Consider the following 25,104-nt stretch of genomic DNA (forward strand, 5'->3'; position numbering starts at 1 on the left):
TCTCCAAGGCAGAAACAGCACTGTAGGCAGGCAGGGCAGCTGGTGATTTCCAATTGACACTTGAAGAAACTGAGGCTAGGGAAAGGGAGCTGACACAGGTCACAAGGCTAGGAAGAGAGTGATGAACCTGGAGACCTGAAGATGGGCTGTGCCTCCCACCCATCTCAGGGCCTGGGACAAGGACCTGGCCTTACCCCATCCCTTACCTGCTGACAAAGCCCAAAGGTCCCAGCTCCCAAAGCAGAACTGCCCCTGCACTGTTTCAAGCCTTCCAAATCACCCGCTGCCTGCACTGTTATCTTATGCATTTGTGTCTCAATTGGCCAAGCCCCCTGATGGGAACAAGCACGCCAGCATCCCAGGGATCTATTTATCTGACACTGCTAGGGTCCCCAGGGCCCTGTTTATCCCAAAGCAACACAGAAAAGAGGTCACTGCTTCCAGCCAACAGATGCAAATCCCTGCAAACCCCACAGTGGTATGACCTGGAGACAGGGAGACAGGGACCAGGCAGGTGGCTGGAGTCAAAAATAAGTCCTACAGAGGCCAGAGGAGGCTGGGGAAAAGGGGCACATCAAGAAAGGCCTGACTGGGGTGTGTGTGTGTGTGTCTGTGTGTGCGTGTGCGTATGCATGTGTGTGTGTGTGAGAGAGAGAGAAGGAGAGAGAAAGAGAAAGAGAAACTGGGATGGAGGGCTTGGGCAGGCTCTCACCCACGTCGATCACCCGTTGCTTGGCAGTGGGTTGCCGGGAATGCCAGTGCTTCCAGAACCGCAGCTGCTCCACTGGGACCTTCTCATTGTCGAAGACAACCATCACCACACTCTGCAAACACAGCAGTCACTGTGACCCCCACCCTCAGGAGAGGCCCAGGCAGCCCCATCCCTTGCCAGAGCCTGGGTCAAGTGGCCCCAGCCTTCTGCTTAGTTTCCACCACTCCACGGCAATGCACAGTTATCTAACAGCACTCTCTCCCCGGGTCCCCAGCCAGCAGGGCTGACCTGACCACCCCACCTACTTCCCAAGTGGTTCCAGGGCCAACGTACCTTGACTTTGTTGGAGGACAAGGCAAGGCCTTTGCCACCTGCTGGGGTCCGCAGGGTGACAGGGTAGAACTGGCCCTTGTTGAGGTAGGCCATGGGCGACTCGCCCGATTTGATGTGGATGGCTTTGGGGGAGCCCAGGGTGTACTCAAAGTCACTGCGGGGTGAAGGGACAGGATAGTGAGGCTGGGCTCCCAGGCAGGAGTATCCCAGAAAGCAGTGCAGCAGGAAGCCTGGGCTCTGCAATGGACTTGCTGTGTGACCTCAGTAAATCACTCCACTTCCCTGGGCCTCAGTTTCCACATCATTAGGGTTTCTATTTAATGGCCTTGTTGAGACACAATCCTGCTGAATAATGAAAAATGGAAACCAGAGACCCCAAGAGGTGACAAACTTATAGGGAAGACTAAGGACAACAGAACCTTGGTTTTCTAACTGGGTGCTGAACTCTGAGCTCCCCGTCACAGCCCAGGAAAGGGATGGATGTGAAAATTGTTCTCCCTCCTTTTGTGTGCCTTCACTCCCCTCTTTTCATTCACTGATGATGCTTGTTCTGGGGACAGTGTGAGGCTCTGTCTTGGCCACTGCCCAGGTGGCCAAGGGTACAGAGTGGCTGAGTTACCTTTTGGGGCTCAGATAGTCCTCTGGACACGTGGGTTCTGGGGACGTTTTCAGGATATCTGGGAAGAGCAGCGACTGCAGAGAAACACAATCCAGAGAAAATAAATGACCAAACTCAGGCTGCTGGAGGCTCAGCCCAGGGCCACTGCATACAATGGTGATGGTTGTACAGTATACATCCTAGACAACAGTACATGGCAGCCCTGCCTCAGCTCAAGGACTCTTTCTCCAAAGCTCTGACCTCCTTACTGTCTTCTCTCTTTCTGTTCACATATGCACATATCCAGGGATGCTGTGAGGGGTACGTGGGTGGGCCCTCACCTCCTGTGGGTCATCTTTGAAGGTGCTGTCAGGCTGCCAGCGCTGTGTGGGAGGCACTGCATGAATGCTCTCAAACAAGGAGTTGAGGGAGCCGTTATCATACACATCATTGGTGGGCAGCAGGTAGCTGTCCACAGAGCCAGCTTCCAGCTTGCTGGGGCCTGGCGGGAGGAGGGCTGCCTTGCCTGGGGTGGGCACAACCCCCTCCAAGCTCATTAGGTTATTCTTCCTGAGCACATCTGGGTACTCTGGGGTTCCAGACACGTTCTCTGTCAAGAATTTCATGAGGTGTGTGGGACTTTCAAGGGGGGCGAGGTCCATCTCATATTCCATGCCATGGTAGTACCTGGGGAGAGAGAAGAGAATCAGTGGGTGCATCTCTTCTCTCTGAGGGACGGGAGAGGGAGCTTGGCTGGACTGGGGAATGACTATCATGCTGACACACTGACCTTTTTTAATCCAATGGAATGTCAGGTCTTCCTAACATGCATGAAGCAAGATACTGCAGCAGGCCAATTTGTCACAGGATGAGCAGGGAGGAGGGTGTCAAGAATAGAACCAAGTAAAGGCTCAGGGTTTGGGGTGAAATGTCTCCTTTAACCATTACAGTACTTGGTAATTTAAAAAACTGAAAGTTTAATTATTTATTTCTTATCCAGAGTCAAATGTACCCACTTTAAAACAACTGTATTGAGTCATCCACGGTGGGAGGAAGAGTAGGTATTCGTGAGTTAAGCTAATAGATGTTGAGAAAAAGGTCTGGAAGAATATACCCCAAACTATTAAGGGGAACAGGGGAGTAGGTTTATAAGAAACTCTTTACTTTATACATTTTGATAGAGTTTGAGTATTTTATAAACAGGTATTACTTTATAATTGGAAAAACTGAAAACATTTTTTAAAGTTAGTTTTGAGAAAAGTCCTATACACCAAAACCCACTGTTTCTAGCAGTGGAGGGGCACCGAGCCGCCACAAGAACCACAGTGCCTGCCCTAGCAGTTTGGATTTTCTGGAAGGCAGAGAGGAGTACAAAAGGTTTCCCAGCAGAGGCCCTGCACGGGGAGGTGGGGGCGGGGGGAGTGGAGAAAGGCGGGCAGGGTTTTTCCAGTGCCCATCTGGCCATGAGCATGGCCTGGGCTGCTTTCTACAAGAAAAGGAACATCAGTGCCCTGAGGCACTAATGCCAGGCAGAGACCCAAAAGAGTTGGGGAAAGCAGCACAGGAACCCAAAAGTCCCCTCCCTTTAAGGCTGCAGGGAGGAGGTTTGTGAAGCTGGGATAGAAAAGCTTCCTTCAGGGCTCTTCCACCAGTATGGCTTTGAAGTTTGTTTTCAGTAAACTCCAGCCCACATGGCCTGCAGGCATCTAAGGTGTGTGTGTTTGTGTGTGGTGTGTGTGTGTGGTGTGTGTGTGTGTGTGTGTGTGTTCTATTTTGCCTTGATAGGCCCTTTCTCCATAAAAAAGTATTTTTAAAAACCTTTTACAATTGCATTGATATAAATACAAATATAACCCAGGCTGGATTATATTAACTATTTTCTTCTCATTTTAAAATAGATTAAAATACTTTAATGGGCCTCTAAGAGTACTGTGGGCCCAGTGGGTAGGAGGCCCGAGGTGGCGGTGGGGGTGGGGAAGGGCAAAGGGCAGAGATGGTGGTGTGGGCGAGCCTTACCTCTTTCCTTGGTCGTTCCGGCCCCCAGTGCTAGAGGACAGTATCCGCTTCTCCTTGGGGCCCTGGGAGGAGAGGAAGGAAGGATTTCTGCATGGCTCTCAGGTAAGATCTGGCTATTAGGAGCCTCAACCACTCCAGAGGGCTTAGCCAGGCAGAGGAGTTACCTTGGTCACTGGGAGAAAACCCACCAGTCCTTTGATTTGGCAGGCCATCATTTAGTCTGAGTCCCAAGTTAGAGACTGGGAAGAAGTACCCCAAGATTAGCAGTTAGGAATCATAGAATTTGGAGTCAGGTTAAGCCTGGCTTAAGTTCTAGCTTTACCACTTAAAAGTGCTGTGGGACTCAGGATAAATGACTGCACTTCTCTCAGATTTCAGTTTCTGCATATGCCAAGCAGGGGCTTACAACAGCTACTTCAAGGGGATTGTGCAAATTTATTAATAAAAATAATGCTCACTGTTTTTTAATAGAGTAATTCCTAGGCACTAGGCCCTGTGCTAGGTGCCTTCTACGTGTCCTCTAATTCAGTCCCTACAACCACTCTGTGATGTCTACTACTGTTATCCCCATTATGTGGATGAGGAAAATGAAGCCCACAGAGGCTCTGTCATCCTAGTGATTAGGAGCATGGGCTCTGAATCCAGGTTTCAGTTCCTAGATCTGCCACATACTGGCTGTGTGACCTTGGGCAAACCCCTTAACCTTTCTGTAACTCACTGTTCTCATCTGTAAAACAGGAATAATGATAGTAATGCCAACCCCGGGGACTATTGTGAGTGCCTAGACCAGCACCTGGCACATGGAGAGCACCATATAAGAGTTATCTTTCAAGACTATAATTATAATAGTGCTTTGTTTTAGAGCATCCAGGTCACTTCTTCTTAAGGCTAATAAAGCCAGAACAAGGTCTCCGACACAGCCTTATAACTCTAATGCCTGGGTTCTTAATCACACCCCTTGAGAGAGCATGAGGAAAGGCGCCTGATACAGTGCCCAGCATTCAGTAAGAAATGGGAAGTGGTCACCTTTAGAACTATATTGCCCAAAGCCACTATATTGCCCACTGCCAGTTTGTGGTACAAATAGGTCTTAAACTCCCAACTTGGTGCTCTTCCCATACCACTAGACCATGTCCTTACTCTCCATGGGGCCGCTCTGAATCCAGAGTGCTCTGGGATGGGGAGAGTGGCGCAGGTGTTATCTCAGAGGTACACTGCATTTCAATAAACCATTACAGGTGTCACCTTCAGAGCCTGTCCCCACCATTCTGGCCCTGGGAATGGCCTCTTGCCATAGTGCTGGATTCTATTTTATAGTCCAACTTCAAGCTGTAAATCCCAGGCTGGAGTTTAAGCCCAGAATTAAACCTAGAATTCTGGTTCCTATCATGTTCCCAAACTGAGGCAGCCAATTCAAATTTCTTTTCCATCAGCCTGGGCCAAATGCTGTGAGGACATTATCAACCTGCTGGGGAAAAAGTAAGGTAGGTAACCATACCACTCCAAGATGAGAACCAAAGTCAGAGAGATAATTTGGGGCTTTCTTGTATCTGAGACCACTTACCCTCTTGGCCTCTGAATTTACTGAGTTTACCTTCCTTCTTGCAGTAATTAGATAAACTACTTCTTGAGTCAGTGAATTTGAGGGCTTATTTACAACATGGCTTTAAATCTTCAAGTTCAGATTCAGTTATCAAAACAATTAGCTATTCACGTCCTCCACCCTCAAATCTAGGAAAGTCTCTTAGAGGAATCACCTAGTGCAGTGGTAGCAAGAAAGTTTGCTGTCATATGACAATTCAGGCAGATGAGTAGGGGCTGCCTGTAGTTCCAGGTTGAAAAAGATTCTGTGGCCTCATAAACCCTCAGTGAGAATACACGTTGTAACCCATTAGCAGTGTCTGGCACAGGCACTGGAAGAGGGATGATGTCATCTGTGTTATGTACTTGTGGTTGCTGACTGGTTTAAGCCCACTTATCATACACGAGAGGGCCTAATTCCCGTTCTCGGGAACTTACAGTCTCCCAAAATCAAGGCCGGCGCCCTGGAAACAATTAGAGAACAATAAAAGATGGTCTGTCCCAGGTGCTACATTGCATATAAAGGCAGCAAGGGTATGAATAACAGTGAGACACTCAGGAGAGGGAGAGATGATGTGGCAGAAAGGCTTCCAAGAGAAGGTGGGCCTTGGGAAGGTCCCTGAAGGCAAGGAATGGATTCAAGAGCAGAAGGTATATTCTAGGTGGTGGGGCTGGAACAGGCAGGTGGGGATGACAGGGCATCTGGGATGACCTAAGGGACAGGGGCAGAAAGAAGATGGTAGGTTGGGGGTATTGCTGTGATGGGAGTGTGTGTGGCCAAGGCACTGATCCATTCAATACGTATTGGGTGCTGTGTGGCAGGCAGTACTGGGTGCTAGGGACTCAGTGATGATCATGACATGGTTCCTGTCCTCCAGGAGCTCATGGGGGAAATGGAGGAATAAATGCACAAATAGCAAGTTTCTAAAGAGCATCAAGGATAATGATGGCTGCTAAGGGTGCCCAGAGGAGGCACAGAATGGAAGACCCCAGAAAGCCTCCTCCGCCTCCAGCGAATGAATGAAGTGACATTGAAGCTAAGACCCAAAGCTGAGAGTAGGGTTTATCCAGGGGAAAAGCAAGGGTGGGGGTGTGCCAGGCAGAGGGAACTGCATGTTCAAAGACCCAGAGGTGAGAAAGAACACAGTGAGGGGCTAGGGGTGGTCATGGTGGGCTGGTGAGCCATGAGGCCTGAAAACAAAGACTCACATTCAGTCAGAGCAGGGCATGCCCAGAGATGGCAAACATACCATGTAGTAATCGTAGAGGAAGCTCAGGGCCGCAACGCTGTCATCATCTCCGTTGACTCTCATCATGGCCTTCGTGGCAGCTGTCAAGGGGTTTTCCAGGTAGGTCTTCCAGGCCTCATCCTCATTAGTGTAGGGGAACTTCTGGAAGTTAACTGGGTCGTTCTTTAGTAGCCGCACAGATCTGAAACTGAAATTAAGGAAGGTCAAATTTAGGCTATTTCAGCGGAAGGGCCATGAATGGTAGCCTCAGGCAACGCCCAGGAATTCAGAGTTTACAGCTTTGAAAACCTGAAACTGCTTCTGTCACCAATGGGCAGTCTTGGGTAGTAGAATGAACTCTGGAGCTAGATGCTTTGGGTCACTACCAAATGTTACCACGTAGAGGCTGTAGACCTGGGGCCTCAGTTCCCTCACCTACAGCATGCAGACTGTAATCCCAACCCTGCAAGGCTTCAGAGAAGATTCAACAAAATGCTTCCATGGTAGATACTTATTCAAGGGGAATTATGTAACAAGGATGGGAAATAACAATGACAAGCTGCAAAAAATAAAATTTCCAGATAACTCCGCATGAGTTCTTCTGATCATATTCTCCTCAAGACCATGAAAGACACAGAAGGCTGGAGAGCATTTCAGTTTAGACAGAGTGTGGCGAGGGACAGCGAGAACCAGAGGAAGGAAGCCCGTAGGCGGAAACTGGTCTTGGGAAATGGCATTTCAGACCCACATTTATTGTAGAGTGCCCAAGTAGCTCCTCAGATGTCAGGAACTGGAGTACAGTGCTGCAGGGCACACACAGGCAGGCAGAACCTGGGCACTGCACTGAGAATTTGGACAGATACAAGCCACATGGGCTCAAAGGAAAGAGACCAGGAAAGACTTTTCAGAGGAGGCAGACATTTTAGTTGGGGACACTCAGCACGGGGGATTATATCACTCAGGAATGTAGGAGGAGGGGACCAGGAATAGGGACATAATACAGAATAATGACAAGATGATAAAAATATCTAATCTTTATTGACCACAGTTTAGGTACTAAGCTAAGCACTTTTAATGGATTATCTCATTTAATTCTTACAGCAACCCTGCGAGGCAGGTAGTATTATTGTTCCTATTTTACACACACGGAAGCTGAAGCTCAGAGAAGTAAGGGAGTTGTCCAAGGTCCCAGTTAGTGGATTAGTGAGTGGCCCAGAGGGGATTCAAGTTAGAGCAGGATGGTTTAGTAATACAGAATAGTGTTCTCAAACTTTGCTGTATCAGAATGACATGGAAGGCCTATTAAAACACAGATTTCTGGGTCATATCCCTAGAGTTTCTGATTCAGTAGCTCTGGGATGGCTGAGAATTTGCATTTCTAAGTTCCCCAGTAACGCTGATGCTGGTAGTCTGGGGACCACACTTTGGGAATCACTGGTGTAGAACATGCTCTTAACTGTGAGCAGGGGTATAGAGGTGGGAAAGTTCTTGTTATGTTCATTTTAGAACAAAAAATGTGTGAAGGATAGTGGTGGTGAGAAGATGGGGGGAGGGGGGACAGCCAGGCTTGGGGAAAGCGTGCCCCAGAGATGATGTGGCACTGATTGGTCTCCTGGGGTCCAAATGTCCCTTTTCTAGGTTAAGTCTCATAAGTTCACGTTAGAGACACAGGAACGATGCCAGCTGCCATTTACTACACTATATATGAACACCCTCCACGCAACAGCTCTGCTCCTTACAAGAACGCTATGAGGTAAGGATCATTTGTTTCATTTTACAGATGGAGAAACCTGAGTTTGGAGAAGATAAGAAAATGCCCCAAATCACCCAGCAAGTCCATGACACAACCATGAATTTAAACCCAGGCTTGTCTATACCAAAACCACATTCTTTCCACTAAGCCATACTGCTTAACCATAATGCAAGAGGGCAATCCTTACCTAAACTGAAAAATGCTTTAGTTATGGAATTGCAGGCACTGTGGCAGCAGGTGGGTGCACAAGGACCTTCACAAATCACGCCACAAGAAATGCCCTTCTGCTGCCCTGCAGCTCAAGCCTACATTCTCAGACACAGAGTGGGAACAGCAGCCAGGCTGCACCCGCAGGCCGAGGGCGGCACTCTAGCAGGGGCTTCCTCCAGGGCAGTGTCTCCCATCCCACTGAGCCCCAGGGTGTGGGGTATTGGGCTCTGAGAGGGAGGGAGAGGGATCTGTCACACAGGAAAGAGAAATGACAGAAACCTTCCTGCTCTAGAAATACGGAGAGGGAGGCACACCCCAAGTTTCTGCCGCTATAAATCAAGGGCCTTAAGATGGAGAGGTGAGAAGAGGCCCCTCCCAGCTGCCTCTTGGGCCTGGGGTTAGAGGAACTTTAAAAGCAAGCTTAGGTGGCTGCCCCACCTCTTACCCCCAGTCCTGGCCTAAATGGAACTCCCAAACTAAGGGGTCATGAGAGAAACAAGGAAAGGCCTGGTGGACCCCACCCTCTGAGTCAATTGGAAACCCCAGTGCTTAGCACTGATGCTTGTTTGTAAAAGAAGTCCAATAAAAGCAGCCACCACACAGGATTATGAGGATTGAGTATATCGTCACATGAAAAACACTTAGAGCTGGCTCTGGCACATAACAAGCGCTTGCTTAATACAATAAAAGAAGAATGATGTTGCCATGCCACAGAAAGGATATACTTTACTATTTCCCAAATGTAAAAAATCTCGAGCCTATGGAATCTTATGTTATAGTTTGGTCTTCAGGTATTGAAATAATTTCTCATTTATAATTTCTAATAAAAGAGTAATATGCAAAAAAAAAAAAAAAAAGTGCTCTCAGCCCAGCTTGGAGCTAGACATTCAGGGGTTGCAAAATGGTGTAAGACATGGTCATCCTGCAAGTCACTGGCAGATCTGGGCCCCAGCCCCAATATGCTGACTCAGGTGGAATCGGTTATCTTACTCTACTCAAACATTAAAATTTAGAAGACAATGATAAAGTCGTGTTAGAAGTGAAACAACAGACAGTGCTTTTTGCTCACTTGGGAGACTTTTTCAGCCTACAAGGGTCTCCAATCCATCCTACTGGGATCCCAAAGTCTGATTCCTTGAAACACAGCAGCTACCACACCTCAAGCATTTACCACAGGCAGACACCATTTCAGCTGTTTTTCTGCATCATCTCATCTACTCCACACAAAAGCCCTGATGGATAGGCACTGGGGAAGCTGAGCCTACCTGCTCAGGCTCACTCAGCTAGTAAGTGGCAGAGGCTCAACTTGAACCTGGACTTGTTAGACTACAAGATACAGGTCTTTACCTCATGCTAGTCTCCTTTCAAATGCCTTTTTAATTCTGGAAATTCCCTTCCTCTGGAATACAATGAACCAATCCTCCACTGCAAGACAGAAAAAGTATTTATCCCAACCATACAAGGTAGGGGGCACTAAGCGAGGAAGTGAGATGGCTGGAAGAGTTTCTGGCCAGGAGCTGGGAGCTCTAGTGTCCTGGTTTCCATGCCTGCTCATGCTGCCAATCAACATCATGTTCTAAGACTAAGCATTTGGCTTCCAGAAAGTCTTGGCTATGGATAAGTTTAGTTAGCATTGACCTTTGTGCCAAATCCTGAAATCCAAAAACTTTTGGCTCCCTGTTGTCTTAAAGATTAGAATTGAGGACTGAAGGCCAAATGGGTGAGGGATGTGAAAAGGGTTCCAAGAAGGAGTAAGCTATTAATGGGAGACAGAGCCAGAACAAAGAAGGGAGACCAGGTGACTTGAATCTATGCAGTCACCTTCCCAGGGGTCTCCACAAACTCTCTGTTGGTGTCCCTATCCAAAGCAGAACTAGTCAGCTATCAAAGGTGAAAGGGGAATGGAGGAAGAGGGCATGGGGAGAGGACTTGGCCCTGGGCAGCCTTCTTGTCATCAAATCTCCACCAGGGCACAGCACAGAAGAATCTGTAGCACCATGGGAGGAAGTAGCATCAGTATGACCAGCATCTGTCATAGCCTGGCAGACCCGAGTAACTGTGTGTCCTTGGGTAAGGCATGTAGCCCCTCTGAGCCTTTTTCCTCATCTGTTAAATTGGTCTGTTGAATGTCTTCTGTGTGCCAGTCAGGGACTCTTCTAGGCATCTGTCAGCCAAGAATAAGATGGATAAGGCTCTGCTCCCATGGAACTTACAGTCTAATTGGGGAAGACAGACCATAAACAGGTAGGTAAATGAGTTAATTTTAGTTAGTGATAAGTGCTGTGAAGAAAATTAGAACACACTCATGTGATGGAGTCACCAAGGCTGGCTACTTTGAATGGGTATAATCTCATGGGTTGTTAGGAGAATTAAGTGCATTAACATAAGAAATGTGCTTAGCCTAGAGCTTGCCAGAGAATAATCACTCAGTAAATAATAGCCATCATTGCCATCATCACCCTGACCATCATCATCTCAGAATCCCCAAATGAGAGTAAAGAGGAGACTCTGCCTGAGGTTCTTAAATTAACATCCTACCCAAGCCTCCTGTCTGTGAACCAGGTTCCATGTCAAAAACAAAAGAGACAGTGTAATAACCCCTTGCCTTGACTTTCACATTCATTATCTCGTGGAGCTTCCCAATATACATGATGTGTTATTATCTCTACTTTACAGACCAGGAAAAAGACAACAGAGATGTTAGGTGACCTGTTCCAGCGGACTGGCCGAGTGAGTTACAAAGCCAGGCTCCTGGGATTTAACTCTGTGACAAGTCACTTTTCTGTCAGCCACTAGTTTCCAAGAGGGGATGTAGAAGACAGGGGGGAAAAACAATAAATCTGGGCGGCATCCATCCAGCTAACCATCTATCCCTCATTTTAATAGATATTTATCAACATTTATTAAACTAGGTGCCAGGCCTTGCCCTAGGCCAAGACAAGATCATCTCTATGATCACAGAGGTTGCATTTTAGTGGCAGGCAAGACAGACATGACCACAAAAACAAATGAACAGCTTCTATCAGCTAAAGAAAGCTATGAAGGAAAACAAGCAGGAGGACTTCTTACCTGCCTAAACTTTGGGGAGTGACTAGATGCTGGTTGAGAAGAGGGGTGGAAGAGAAGAGGGAGCATGAAGATGGGTAGGGAGGATCTTGGACCTTCTAGGAAGGCAAGATCAAAGGCATAAACTTGGGATAGCTCCTAGAGCTTGTCCGCCTACTGTGTGAGCCAGGCTTTTTGCATATATTGCCTTGTTTCAAGGAAGGCCAGCCCACTGAGGAGGAAACTCAAGGCTGAGATTTGATAATCTCTCACATTTGCATAGTGTGTTGTATTTTTCAACATGCTTCTCACACATTTGTCATCACCTCCGAGCCTGCAACGCCCCTGTAAGGTAGGGAGAGAAGGTATGACTATCCCCATTTGATAGCAGGAAAAAAATGAGCCACAGAGGCCACTGGCTTGCCTAAGGCCACACAGCTGGTATCTCTTGGCACCAGGCCTAGAACAGAGGTCTCTGGTTTCCAGCATCAAGAACCTTCACAGAGCTGCCTCCTCAGAGCCTCCTTGGTCTGGCTTCTCCTCCATTTGGGAGAGAGTTGGATACAAGATCAGGAGACAGGAGCTCTGGCATTTGCCTGATAGGCCTCACTTCCAGAAGCCTCCTTCCTAGCCTGTGGGGATTTGCAAATCACCCAGCTGGGGGTTCGAGTGTGGGTGGGGCCTTTCCCCAGAAGTTCACTCTGGGTCCACAGCATGGAGGGGTATGGTAGCAGCTGCTCCATGCTCAGTCAGACTCAGCCTCCTAACCCCAACAACCGTCATTCGGGCCACCAGGATGGAGGAAGACTGAAATGGTGACATAGGGTTTCATCCCAAATCATTTCAGCCTCAAATGCCTAGTGCTTTCTGGCTGAGCCACTTAAAACTTCCAATGAGACTAAGTAAATGTGTCTCAGCCACTAGTTAGGGCTTTCTGGGTTCCAGTTAGGGTACAAAGAGACTTATAAGTCTAGTCTCTGAGAGCAGGTGTGACTTGCCTAGGGACACACAGCACATATCAGGATTGGGATTCAAGTCCCTCAGCTTCCTGTCCAGTACTCAGCTCAATCACTGCCTATCTCAAAGGCATTTCAATAATTTAGAGATGGAAAAGGCCTCTGATTCAATTTTACTGGAGGGGGAAGAAAACTTACCACCAAGGGGGTAGCCTCAAGCTCCCCCAAAGGAGGTGTCTGGCACAGGACAGATCCAGTGATCTGGGCCCCATTTCCCTCCAGCCTGAGGAGGAAGAGTTCCAGGGGCTGCCTGAGCTGGGTGTTGACACTCAGATACACCCAGTGACATGTCAAACCCTGTTGTGAGCCACCCAGCTTCATCAGCAGTGATCAATCACACTCACTAATTACCCACAGGGAGGCCCTGCCACAACTGCTCACAGAGGAATCATCTTTCAGTCAGCTCCATGCAAGGTGTTCCCTGGGCATGACAGGAGTGCTCCAGGGCTGTCGTGCTTGCAAGTGGCCCATCTGGTTTCCGGGCGCACAGGTTGTGAAATGTGCCTTGTCACATGCTGGGGGCTCATTTGGGGGCCTCAATGGGGGAAATGACAGAGCCTAGGGCATGGCTCTATAATGACTCCAGTTTGAATGAGGCAGTGTGAACTGGGTAGGCCCCAGAGCTATGCAGACCTGGGTTCCGGTTTCAGCTCTGCTAGTTACTAGCTGTGTGACTTTATGCAACTTGACCTCTCTGTGCCTCACTTTTCTTACCTGTAAAAAATGAGGGAAGATGAGCGCACTCACCTTACAGAATTATTATGATAGATACTGTTCACTGTGGGCCTCCCAGGTGCCAGGTGCTGGTCCAACAATTTCTAGTCATTGTTTTGTTTAATCTTTACAACGTGGTGACGCATTACTGTTGGAAAATGCAATGAGATAACGGAGGCAAAGTGATGAGCACAGTGCCAGCATGTAACACCACGAACTATTATTACTAATACCCACTTTGTGGGGTAGACACCGGAAAACTGCCTGACAACTCACAGCCTAGCTTTCTCCTTCTCCTAGTGGCAGAGAATACCTGATGCTTGGAGATTCCCAGATAAAGAGGGGCAAGCACTGCCAGTATCATCATCTGGCTCCAGGTGGGCAAGCTGAGGGCGGTCAGGCTCCAGCCAACACTTCTAGTTCCAGGTAAATTAATTATGTGCCATTTTCTAATTATACCAGAAACTTATTTTCTCTCTTTGAAAATTCTCCCCTCAATGGGAATTTTCCTTTCATGCTATATTCTCCTCTTGGTTTCCTGCCCAACTGTCCTAAATTTTTTTTTCTGTACTGTTCGATTGACAGGTGAAAGAAATTGCAATCCACCTCTAGGCCCAGGGTGCCACATCCTTCCATTCATTAATTCACTGATTCTTTCAACAAACGTTCACTGAGGGTTACCTTATAATAGGTCCTATGCTGGGTACTGGGACAGAAAGGTAAATAACATGTTGTCCCTGCCCTCAAAAGTTCCCAATTCTTACTGACCTTCTAGGAAGGTCCAGTGAAATAACACTGAATACTGGTGAGAGAACTTCCCTTCAGGACCTTCACTACATCAGTTCCTCTGACCTTTTGAAAGAAGTAAAAGAAATAGAAGGAGGGGGCCATCCAGCCAGGATTATCTGGTCCATTTTACAAATGGAAAAGGTGAGTTCCAGAGATGGGAGGGAACACAAGGGAAGCAAAAGGATCTAACTTAATAGGTGCCTTTTCATTCTCACACATGCCCTGTGAGATGGCTGTTATCACCATTTTACACATGCAGAAACCGACCCTTACAGAGGTTAAGGAGCTCATCCAAAAGTCACCCAGTCCATAGGTGGCAGAGCTGGGCTCAAACATAGATGTGACCCCAGAGCAAAGCTCTCAGCCTGCTGACTCTGTAACTCTACTGCAGGCCAGCAATGGATGTGGGAACCTCCTGCCTTTCAATCCTCTGCCAGGTCTTCTAGGCCAATGGTTCTTAAACTCAAACGTGCATCATTTTCACCTGGAGGGCCTGTTAAAACACATTGCTGAACCCCACCCCCAGAGTTTCCGATTCAGTAGGTCTAGGGTGGGGCTGAAAATTTGCATTTCTAAGGAGTTCCCAGGTGATGATGCTGATGAAGCTGGTCCAGGGACCAACCACACTTAGAGAACACTGTTTTTTGTTTTTTTTGTTTTTTCCCCCATGAACCAATACCTCTCTTTTAAAAATGACACTCCTCTCCCTCATTTCAAAAGCAATATAGACTTGTGAAATAATATATAAAATGTGGAACATACAGAAAAACTGAAAGTAGAGACTAGAATTCACCTGCATTCCTCTGCTCAGACATAAGCACCGAAAACAGTCTGGCATATCTTCCCTTTTTTCAACATCTGTGCTGGTAGAAAGCAGGGTGGCACATTGGTGTGGGGCATCCTTCCGCCCCCTCAGTTAAGATGAGATCTTGGGAAGCCTGGGGCAAGCTGAAGTCTCCTCTTACGCAAAATTCTGTTTATACTCCCATCCCTCATTGGATTGCCGGGAGGCGTAAAGGGGTGATGTATTTATCAAGCGGTGAACACTGTGTCCGCTGTGAAGTCAACGCTCAATAAAGACTTGGCTGTTGTTTTTGCTTTCACCGAAGACAACTTCGAGTATGCTATTTGTGTTTCAGCCCTGCGGCCCTTCCTTCCCCTCTTCCTCCGTGTGGACCCCTGAAGACCCTCCTGGCTCCAGGAACCCACAGGGCCATCCCAGGGCGAGGGCAGCTGGCCGAGCAGCAGGGGCTGCGCCGTTAGGGTGTTAGGGTCGTCTTGGCCTCTCGGCCTGTTTTACAGCCTAGCCTTAATGAGGGTTTTTAACTTTTCATTCACCAGCAGCGTAGCTCCGACTTTTAATAACACACCGTGCACGACAAAAATTTGCTCCTGGCAATCATGGTTTCGACCACAAAACCACAGCAGGAGGCGTTCCTGGTTAACTCTTTCAGCACTGCAGGCAGTCTGGAGCCCAGAGCTCCGGGAGCTCGGATGGAGGTCCCCTCCCACCCTCAGTAGCAGCTCTCCAAGGCTTTGGAGAAGATTCCAGACTGCAGCCCAGGGAGGCTGCAGAGGGGAATCCTGGCGATTCCCGATCACTTTCCTCTCTCTGCTCCATTCGACAGACTTCCTGCGAGCTGACCACTTTATCTCTCACCCCTCATTTCCTCGACGGGCGGGATGAGACAGCACAGGCCGGACGGACACCCAGTAGGCCCTCGCGCACCGCTACACTTAACGACTGCGAAGATGGCGACCTGCCTTTGACCCGCCGCCCCCTCGGGAGCTCTTTTCCCGCGAGAAGAGGGCGTCGTCGGGCAGTGACTTCCGGTGCCCTCCGCCACCCCAGGATCCCTTGCGACTGGCTCTAGCCCTCGGGGTGTCGGAGCCGGTGGTGAAGGCGCCCGGCGGCTCACGAAGGCCCCGGAGGCTGGCGGACGCTGGCAGCCCTACCACATGAAAGTCCCCGTGCGCTCCACCCGCCAGCTGCCTCGAGCTGGCTTTTAACTCCACTGCCTTGGCCTCCGTGCTCCTCAAGAGCCGGCCTCCTAGTAATAGGGCTCACGTTTGTGGAGCTCTTCCTCCGGGCCAGGTGGCCCACATACAGGAGCTCACTGTTTCCCCGGCCAGGTAGGTGTTTATAGCCGTTAACAGACAGAGGAGGAAGCTGAGGGTCAGAGAGGAGAAGCAAATTTACAGGGTCCTAAAGTTGCTAAGTGGCACAATTTAGTCATACGCAAGCCAGGCTTTTCCTGCTACGCCAAGGCCTAGCAAGAGTTGTTCATTCTGTCAGGGCTCGAGATGGACTCTAAGACCAGTCCTCTTAACTCAACACTTTTGGGGATACTGTGGTCACTGCAGCAGCAGCAGCAGCTCAAAACTTGCAAGCCAAGCGTTTGAGTCCACCACCCACCCGCCTTATCAGTAAAGGCAGTTGAGCCCCCAGGCACTGAGACTCTGTCATTGTAATCTCTAGTGGTGACTTCAGAGTCTGCCTGCAATTACTCAGCAGGCACTGATTCCCCTCACCCCACCCCAAGCGGAGAAGTCTAAACTGTCAGGGGATCTGACTTCAAACTCAAACCATCAAGAAGGAGAAAAGGAGGAAACCTTTCTGTTCAAGTAACCCAGCTTCAGGACACTGACCCCCTAAGGGGCACCAGTGAATACAGTTCTGTCCGCAGCCTCTGCTGTTTTAACCAGCAGATGGAAGTGGGATGGAAATACATCACAAGAGGTTTTGTTTTCTAAGTATGGAAAAATAGAAAGCAAAAAGTTCAGAAATACTCACTGATTGATTATTTCTGTATGAAATAACCAGGGAATTTTAGATTGTTCCTTTCGAGGCTTTAAATGAATTGTTTTTCTGAAGTTACTGGATACCCCAACAACTCCATTAGGTGAGTATCAATATGGCCATAATTTACAGGTGAGGAAACTGACACAGATAGATAAAGTGACTTGGCCAAGGTCACACAGCTAATTAGTGACAGAGCTGGGAACTTGAACCCAAGTGTTGGCTCCACTGGCCTTATTCTTATTCCAGCTGTTAACACATTGTCAACCCCTGGGAACTCATTCAAGAGAAATCTTATGCCCAGTGACTGTACCATGAACATAGTTGGCTAACCCAAGAGCATCCAAGAGTACCATGGAATTGAGACCCACCAACTGCTCTGCCATCAAGCCTTCAAGTCTTTAAAACAATCTATTAAGGAGCAGCTAGAGAAAAAGATTGTTCAATCCGTCTCTGCTCACTCACCTCTGAGAGTGCGGGAAGAAGATAGTCTATGTTTTAGAAGCCTGGCTTCTGCCAGCTCCCCGAACCCAGGCTATAGCAGCCCAGAATCCCAGCCTCATCCCACCTTCTCTGAGGTCTGAAAGCCAAGTTGGGGACCCATGATGAAAGGAAGCATCAGCCAGCCGGGAGTCCAAATCCCAGATGTGGGCAGGAAGACACCTACAATCATCAGGCAATAGAGATGACCTCACTGAAAACCACATCTCAGCTTCCTCAGCCTTAGAACTGCCTCTGAGTAAAATCAACCACGTTTTACTGAGTGCATCTTTAGACCTCAGCTCTGTGCTCAGCATTTTACAACCTCCATCACACTTAACTCTCTCAAGAATCCTATAGAACAGTCTTGTACCCATTTTCTAGATGAGAATAGTGAAGCTCAGATCACTTGAATGATTTGTCCAAATCAAGATCATACAACCCCTGAGGAGCAGAGCCTGGATTTGAACGTAGGTCCAGCTGACTAAAAAGTGCCTATGTTGAAGCAGCACACTGTAACCTTCCCACTTGGGACTGTTCCAGCCCAACAAACAAGTCCCTTTAGAGAAACCCAACTCTCTGCCTAAGACAGTTCTTAGAACCACCTCAAAGAAGTTCCTTTTGGCAAGAAGATAGAAAGCCTGGGTGGGATTGGGGCTGTCTGATTTCCAAGGCCCCTTCATAGTATCAGAGAGTGGTACCGAAAGCCTTCACAGTTTCAGTCCTGTGTTTCCTTGCCTGGCTCGAAACTGCTCAGCAGAGAGAGAAAGGGGAGGGGGGGACCTATTTTCCCAGGGAAACACTCAGCTCTTAGCTTGAGATGGGGCTTGCCTCGACACGTCAAAGTGAGATCGTCAGCCCATTCATTTACCCTTACAAATTGCTCTGTGAATCTTGGCGCCGGCCTCCCTGCTCTTTCCCCTTCTAGAAACCCCATCCAGCTTCCATGCTCGGAGAGCGCCAGGCATCCACTGATGTTTACTCACTCAAGTTCATTCGACATCTTCCTGCTCCCAGGCTCCCAGGCTCCCAGGCTTGAACAATCGGCACGGGGCACCGAGGCTCTGCTGACCGCTCTTCTCTAATTCTCGCCTGACACAGACATTCCCTGCCCAGGGAAGTGTTTGATTTATGTTGAGATTTCAGCGTCGGGATTCTGCTGACAGGTAGGTTCCTGGCAGCGCTGGTGCTGATTGGCTACAGGTACAGGTGCCCGCGACAGCAGGTATACCTCAACAGGTGCAGCTGTTAACTCTTGGCCTGCCAACTTGGGGGTGGAGCTATGGGGGGGGCAGCTGGGTGGAGCTGGCCAATTCCTTCCTTGGTGAGGGGGTGGGGGGTGGAGATGAGGGAGGAGGGAGGAGAGAAAAATGTTGGAAAGAAGATAGCTAGAGGAAAAGTACAGGGACAAACAGATACTTGGCTGAAGGAAATCTTGATCCCTGTTTCTTGTTAGTATCCTGGATACCCAGGAACACCCCCCTACACACAAATTCCTCTGGCCCCTCCTCTGCCCAGCATCAAATACTTCACAGCCACGGGGGATTTCTCAAAGGAGAGAGCAGATCTTCCCCTGTGGTTCTCTGTATAAGTTCCCTTTCTTTTTTCCAGAGCTTTCCCTTTAAGATAGTGATATCTTATTTCTGAATAGTCTTTTACAGTTATTCAAGTGATTTCTTTTGACTGTCACAGTAACCCACTGTGATAGATCTTACTATCACCACACTCCCTTCCTCCCCAACACACACACTTTACAGGTGAGGAAATGGAAGCCGGAGAGGTAATGTGACTTGCCCAAGGGCATAAGCTAGTGAGTGTCAGAGCCGAGATTGGAATCTTCAGTCATCTCACTCCAAATTTGGCTGTCCCTTTGTGCTAAAATCAGTGACCTCATTTCAACAGACATTTATTGAGCACCTATTGTGTGCCAGGCCCTACTCTGGGTTCTAGAGAGACAGAGGCCAAAAAGACAGGGTCACTACTCTCGGAGGAGTTTACAGTCTGGTGTGTGTGTGTGTGTGTGTGTTGGTGGGGAAGTAGGGTGGGAGGCACCCTTTATATTTGTGTGATACAGATCTGAATGAGATGTGAGCAAACCACATACCTCTGGCTAGCATTGAAGGGACGGGAAGGTTGAAATCAGTCACCTCTAAAGCCTTAGGTAGCCAGTAGTCATTTCACAGAGTCTAGTAAGTACTACACTCTGCATTGGAAACACAGGAGAAATCAAATGCCTGTTAGACTAAGTAATTGTAGAATAATTGCCATGAGCTGTCTTCCATAAAGAGCAAGGTTGGTAAACCCAGAAAATCCACAAACACAAACAGGAGGATGCTAGAGCTTTTTTTAGAACTTCCACTGGGATTAATCTGAAATTAAATCTAAGCCAAAGATCTTGGTATCTTTTGTTTTTCCTCTCTCTCTCTCTATTCTCCCTGCACCCCCTTCCCTTCCCTTTTGGCAAATTATCTCTTTGTTCTGTCTTCCTGGGAGCCTCACCTTGGCCCACTCCTTTCTCTCTCAGGGGAAGGCGGGGTGTCAGCTACTCCTGCCAATTTGATGAGGTTTTTAAGGTAAAGTTGGAATTCAAAGGAGCCCTCTTGGGGTTTGTTCAGAACTATGGAGAGGGGGGACAGGGTTTGAGAACTGTCAGAAATTGATTTCTCACTGGAGGCTGTGTTGGGGACAGCTGAGGAGTCCTGACAAATAATAATACTAATTACTAATAAAGCCACCCTCTCAGAACAGGCCTCTCGAGCCAACCTTGTTGAAGTAGACAATCACTGTATCACACCACTGAATTTCAATTCTCTGCAAAGCCCTTATGCCTTTTGGGTATCTTTCTAATTGTTTACTGTCTGTCTCCCCTCCTTCTAGAATGTGAACCCCACAAGAGCAGAGACCTTGTGTGTGTCTTGTTCCCTGTGGAGTCTCCAGTGCCTACCACAGTGTCTGGCACGTGCTGGGCGCTCAGTGCACCGCAAGTGTCTGGCATTGTGCTAAGTCTCTGCATACATCATCTCATCTAATCCTGACAGCAGCCCGGCGAGACAGGCACTTTTATCATCCTTGTTTTAGAGATGAGGAAACTGAGGTACGAAGTGATTAAATAAGGCACTCAAGCTGCAGGTCCTGGAAGTGGTAGAGCTGGAGCTGGGATCTGACCTGAGAGCGGAGCCTGGGTACCCAGCCACGTCACAGAGGGGACTGGTGGCAGGAGGGCCATTTGGTGCCAGTTGTAACTGCAAAGCTCACTACAGCCCAAAGGATGGCACACTTGTCTGTGTAGCTGTGTGCCCACCTCCTGGAAGGCTGCGGAGTTTCTGTCAGCTGTGTTGCAACCCACAGGTAAAGGGCTGTGGGGGTGACTCATGCTGGCTGGGCTCAGGTGGAGGCTGGGATTCCAGGCAGCGTGTCTGTGCTCGCTGGGCTTTTTAAAATGGGTCCTCTCCCTCTGGATCTTGCATCTTTAATTGCCCGCACCCATCTGCAGAGATCAGCAGAGGCCCAAATCATGGGGCAGAGGGTTTCTATGTCTTCACACACGGAAGGCTCCAGAAGGTGCCCTATGGGATGGAGGGACTAGTGTCCTGGATAGGTAGGCAGGATATAAGTTTACAAGGTCACCAGACCCTGCCAGCAGGAGCTAAGCCTCCTAAGCTGGAGGCACATTCGCTCCTGCCCCTTTCCTACTCCTGTGTAGTGTGGGCAAGCCCTCGGGCTGGGCCGGGCTGTTCTCGTCCCCTTCTTGGATTGGCCCAGTTCTTGGTTTCTTGGCAAAGGATATTGAAAACAGACCAGCCAATCATATGTGACATACTAATTATATTCACAGTAATAACAGTAAATAATGATGGCTGCTATTTGTTTCATGTCTATATGTTGCAGACACAGTGCTAAGAATTACCTATGTTATCTGATAGCATTGCTCTGAGACTGACAGATGTGGGTTCAAATCCCAGCCCAGCCACTTACTGGCCATGTGATGTTGGGCAAATGCCTTAAGGTCTTTGAGCCTCAGTTTCCTCACCTATAAATGGCTATAAAAATAGTATCCTCCTCATAGGGTTATTGTGAGGATTAAATGAGATGATGTATGTGAAGTGCATTGTACTGTGCCTGGCACATAACACTCAATAATTGTTAGGAAAATCTTTTTATCCCCCCTCATTTATTTTTTATTTAAACCCAGTGAGGAAGCTGTTACCTCATTTTACAGATGAAGAAAGTGAGACTCAGGGGGTTAAGTGATTTGTCAACCAAAAGCTAGTAAGTGAAAGAGTTGAGATTTGAACCCTTATCTTTCTGCAGCTATTCTTGTAGAACTAGACTAAATTAGGGCTTGTCTTAGGTTCAAGTTCTGCCTGACCACTGGCCAGTTGCTAGCTGTGTGACTGGGTAAATCTATTCCCAGAGCCTCAGTTTCCCTCTCTATGAGACAAGATTAGTGAGTCACTGTAAGGGTGGAGTTGCATATTAAGTCACTTAGGTGATTTGCTAGATTTTTCTAAATTACTTCTGGAAAAGAAACATGCTTCCTCCAGACATTATGATCTGCGCCCCTGGAGGATGGCACAATTTTTCATTCCTCCCTCTGCTTTTCAGGGTCACAGCTGCCCATGAGCCACTGTCCAAAAGAGTGTTGCATTCTTGGTATGTTGGGGAGGAGTAAAGGTTGGGACCACTGAGTTAAGGAAGCACTGAGAGCCAGGGCTGCTTTGTATGTCTGTGAAGGTTACGCCCTGCACAATCACAGTGCTGCTTACAGTAGGGACTGGCACTGTTGGACATGATGGCCCTGCTAACAGCTCTTCCTTTTCCCGGCACATTAAGACTTCATGGTTACCCCAAACTTAATGAAAATCTGTCGATCTATATAAAAATATTGAAAGGACAAGTACCCAAATGTCAACAGTGCTTCTCTGCGGGTGCCTAAATGACAGGATATTTTTTTAAGGTGTCCAAAACATTTACCAAGCAAACTCTTACCCTCCCCCCAAGCTATGAAGGAGGGAAACACTCCAGTCCCACACCGAGGATCTGGTGCCCATAAGCCTCAGGTGAAATGACAGGATTTTAATTGTTTCCCTCCCCTCTCCTCCCCAACCAAATTTTCTGCATTGATTGTGCTTTTGTAATTAGAAGTTCTATACACAACCCCAGTTTAAATGTCACTAAACCAAAATAAATGCCCATTGTCTAAATGATCATTGTGTCCACATCCTTTCTGGAGTCAAGGTGGAGATAAAGATAGTAAAAATTCAGAATCTTTGCTCAGAGCTTCCCAATGAGGTGCATGAATGGAGAATGGGGGCTGTCTAAGTTTCAGGCTCTAGGCAGTGAGCTTAGGCATCAGATCTGATCTTAATTAGAATTGTTATCATTTATTGAGCACTTACTCTATGATACTTTCTTTAGATGCTTTGTCACATTCCTCCCTGTAAAATGGGATCACATAATCCATCCCAGACAGCCTTGACTCCTGGAGTGTTGGCCAGGTTACTAAAGAAGTAACTCTGGAGTCAACTGCCTGAGACTTTGGACAAGCAACTTCACTCCCTCATTGCCTAAGTTTCCTCCTCAGTGAAATGATCACTATGAGGATTAAAGGAGATAACACAGTGTCCTTAGTACATGCCAGGCACAGTTCTAGGTGCTTTATATGCATATCATGTAATTCTCTTGAGTCCTGTAAAGTAGTTATTATAATTATCCCCATTTTACAGAAAAGGAGCAGGCTCAGAAAGGTGAGGTAACCCATCTAAGGTCACTTGGCTATCTACTTAGTGACAGAGATAGGATCAAATCAAGGTCTGCCTGACCCTAAGCCATGGAAACAGTCCTTTCAGCCTCCTGAGCACCTTTTGGGAACAAAGCCTGGAATGGATGGATGGATGGATGGGTAGGTAGGTAGAAGGTGAGAGGGCAGGAAGGAAGAAAAGTAGATAGGTTGATTGATAACACTTACAAGGTAGGAATGATTTATTAGCTTCTGGACTGCAGAAACTATACAAGGAAAAATAAATTTCACACATGGTACCTGTCCCAGGTAAATATGTGTTGAATAAATGAAAAATGAATTAATACACATAATTTACACAAGACATTCTGGGCAAATCAGCTGTTGCCTTCTTCCCCCATGCCCTAGGGAAGACCTCCAAAGTTTGAATCCCTGCCCTCCTTATTAGCATATTCTTTTGGGCCAGTGACTTTGTTCTGTAAATTTCAGTTTCCTTTCATCCCTCAGTGGGGTTAGCCAGAGTATTAAAGAAGATCTCAGTGTAAAGCCAGTGGCAAGGAAGAGGTAGTAGTATCAGTGAGCACCAGCCTAGAAGAGGGTCCCCCAGCACCTGTTTCCAGCCTCAATACACAGCTTGTCACAGCACTCAGCCTTGCTTAAAAACGGCCCCTTCTATGCGTAAAGGACTTTTCAGTTTACAAAGTGTCCTCCTATACTTTATCTCTTCTGTTTAAAGCCACAGAGAGGTGGGGGCAGAATGTATTATTGGCCCCATGTGATAAATAAACTGAAATTTAGAGAAAGCACCCCTCCTTAAGCAAAGGAGTTTGGATTGGAACCTCGGATTTGGGATAAAGCATCACTGTAGGTACCCATTATGGGTCCTGTGGGTCCCATAATTACTATTCTGGGTATGCACCTAAAGTGCTAAGTATTTCATCAGAATATTCTTCTCTGCCCCATCACTGGACTTAACGTGCAGGAAAGGCCACACACCCTACTTAGAGAATATGGCCCTGATTTGAAGGCATGAAAGGACCTGGAAGTTGTGCTCGTGAAGAGGCAGGTTAAGGAGTGGGCAGGCTCCAGGCCCTTTTACACTCTGTACTTTAGATTTTTATCACAGTTCTGCCAATAACACCACCTACATTCCTTCTTAGAGGTTCCTTGAACACGAGGAGTCATGGGGTCTAAAGTCATCCTGAAAGCTCCCCTTAAAAAAACCAAGAGAAAGTCTCTGAAAACCCTGGAAACAAACATGCAGTTTTTTCTTTTCATTTATCAAGTTGATAAAGATAAAAGAAAATGCTAAACCCTGGTGTTGGCAAGGGTGAGGGGAAACGGGCTCTCTCCTTGCTGGAGGGAGTGTGAATCAGTCAAAACTTTGGCTGTAGATTTTAGCTCATCCTTTGATCTAGCAATTTCACTCATAAGAATTTAGCCTAAGCAAAAAATCTGTGTGCAAAGAGTTACCTGCAAGGATATGCATCAGAGCATTGTTTATAATCTTGAAAAATTAGAAATAATATAAATACCCTTCAGCAGAGGCACAGTGAAGTAAATTAAGATATCTGGATATAGTTAGATACTGAATCACAGTTCAAAAGGATGCTACCGAAGGCCCCTTGGCATCATGGAAGTTACTTCCTACGCTTACAGTGCAATTATTAGTGTTTAATGAGTCCTTACTGTATGTGGGACTCACTGGGCTCAGTGTTTAATCTCATTTAATCCTCACAATGACCCTGTGAAGTAAGTACTATTATCCTTACTTTACAAATGAGGAAAGTGAGGCCTAGAAGTGAAATGATTTACCCAAGGTTGTTTCCAGGGGGTCTCTGAGCTGGTCTTGAACCTAGGTCTGATTCTCTACTTTTAAATCTTTCACTTACTCTACCTTTAGTAAATTAGTCTATTCCTATTTTTAAAACTCACTTGTACAAATAGAGAAGGAACAGGAAAGATAACCCCAGAGAGTGTCATGGGTAGTGGGATCAGGGGTGATTTGTAGTTTATTCTTTTTGCTTCTCTTGTCGACATTATTTCTTCTGTTAATAGGGGGGAAAAAGAAACTATTTATAGTTATTA

General features: G+C 47.4%; 1 protein-coding gene across 3 annotated transcripts in view; it reads right to left on the minus strand.

Annotated features, from left to right (window-relative positions):
- Window positions 1-18,512, minus strand: part of GRHL3 (grainyhead like transcription factor 3) — a 34,027-nt gene extending 15,515 nt beyond the window's left edge. The window contains exons 1-7 of one of the 3 annotated variants that reach the window (XM_010957344.3): window positions 18,263-18,512; window positions 6,491-6,677; window positions 3,660-3,721; window positions 1,985-2,330; window positions 1,665-1,738; window positions 1,046-1,199; window positions 713-824 (exon numbers count right to left, since the gene is read on the minus strand). In XM_010957344.3, coding sequence (XP_010955646.1) covers window positions 713-824; window positions 1,046-1,199; window positions 1,665-1,738; window positions 1,985-2,330; window positions 3,660-3,721; window positions 6,491-6,677; window positions 18,263-18,279 — 952 coding nt within the window. In that variant the 5' untranslated portion in view covers window positions 18,280-18,512. Of the gene's footprint in view, window positions 1-712; window positions 825-1,045; window positions 1,200-1,664; window positions 1,739-1,984; window positions 2,331-3,659; window positions 3,722-6,490; window positions 6,678-13,240; window positions 13,350-14,789; window positions 15,723-18,262 lie in introns of those variants that run through there. The other 2 variants (XM_045518426.2, XM_045518427.2) reach the window with 2 other exon arrangements.
- Between the last annotated feature and the right edge of the window lie 6,592 nt (window positions 18,513-25,104).

Source organism: Camelus bactrianus, chromosome 13 (genome assembly GCF_048773025.1).
Source record: "Camelus bactrianus isolate YW-2024 breed Bactrian camel chromosome 13, ASM4877302v1, whole genome shotgun sequence".
Classification (NCBI taxonomy): domain Eukaryota; kingdom Metazoa; phylum Chordata; class Mammalia; order Artiodactyla; family Camelidae; genus Camelus; species Camelus bactrianus.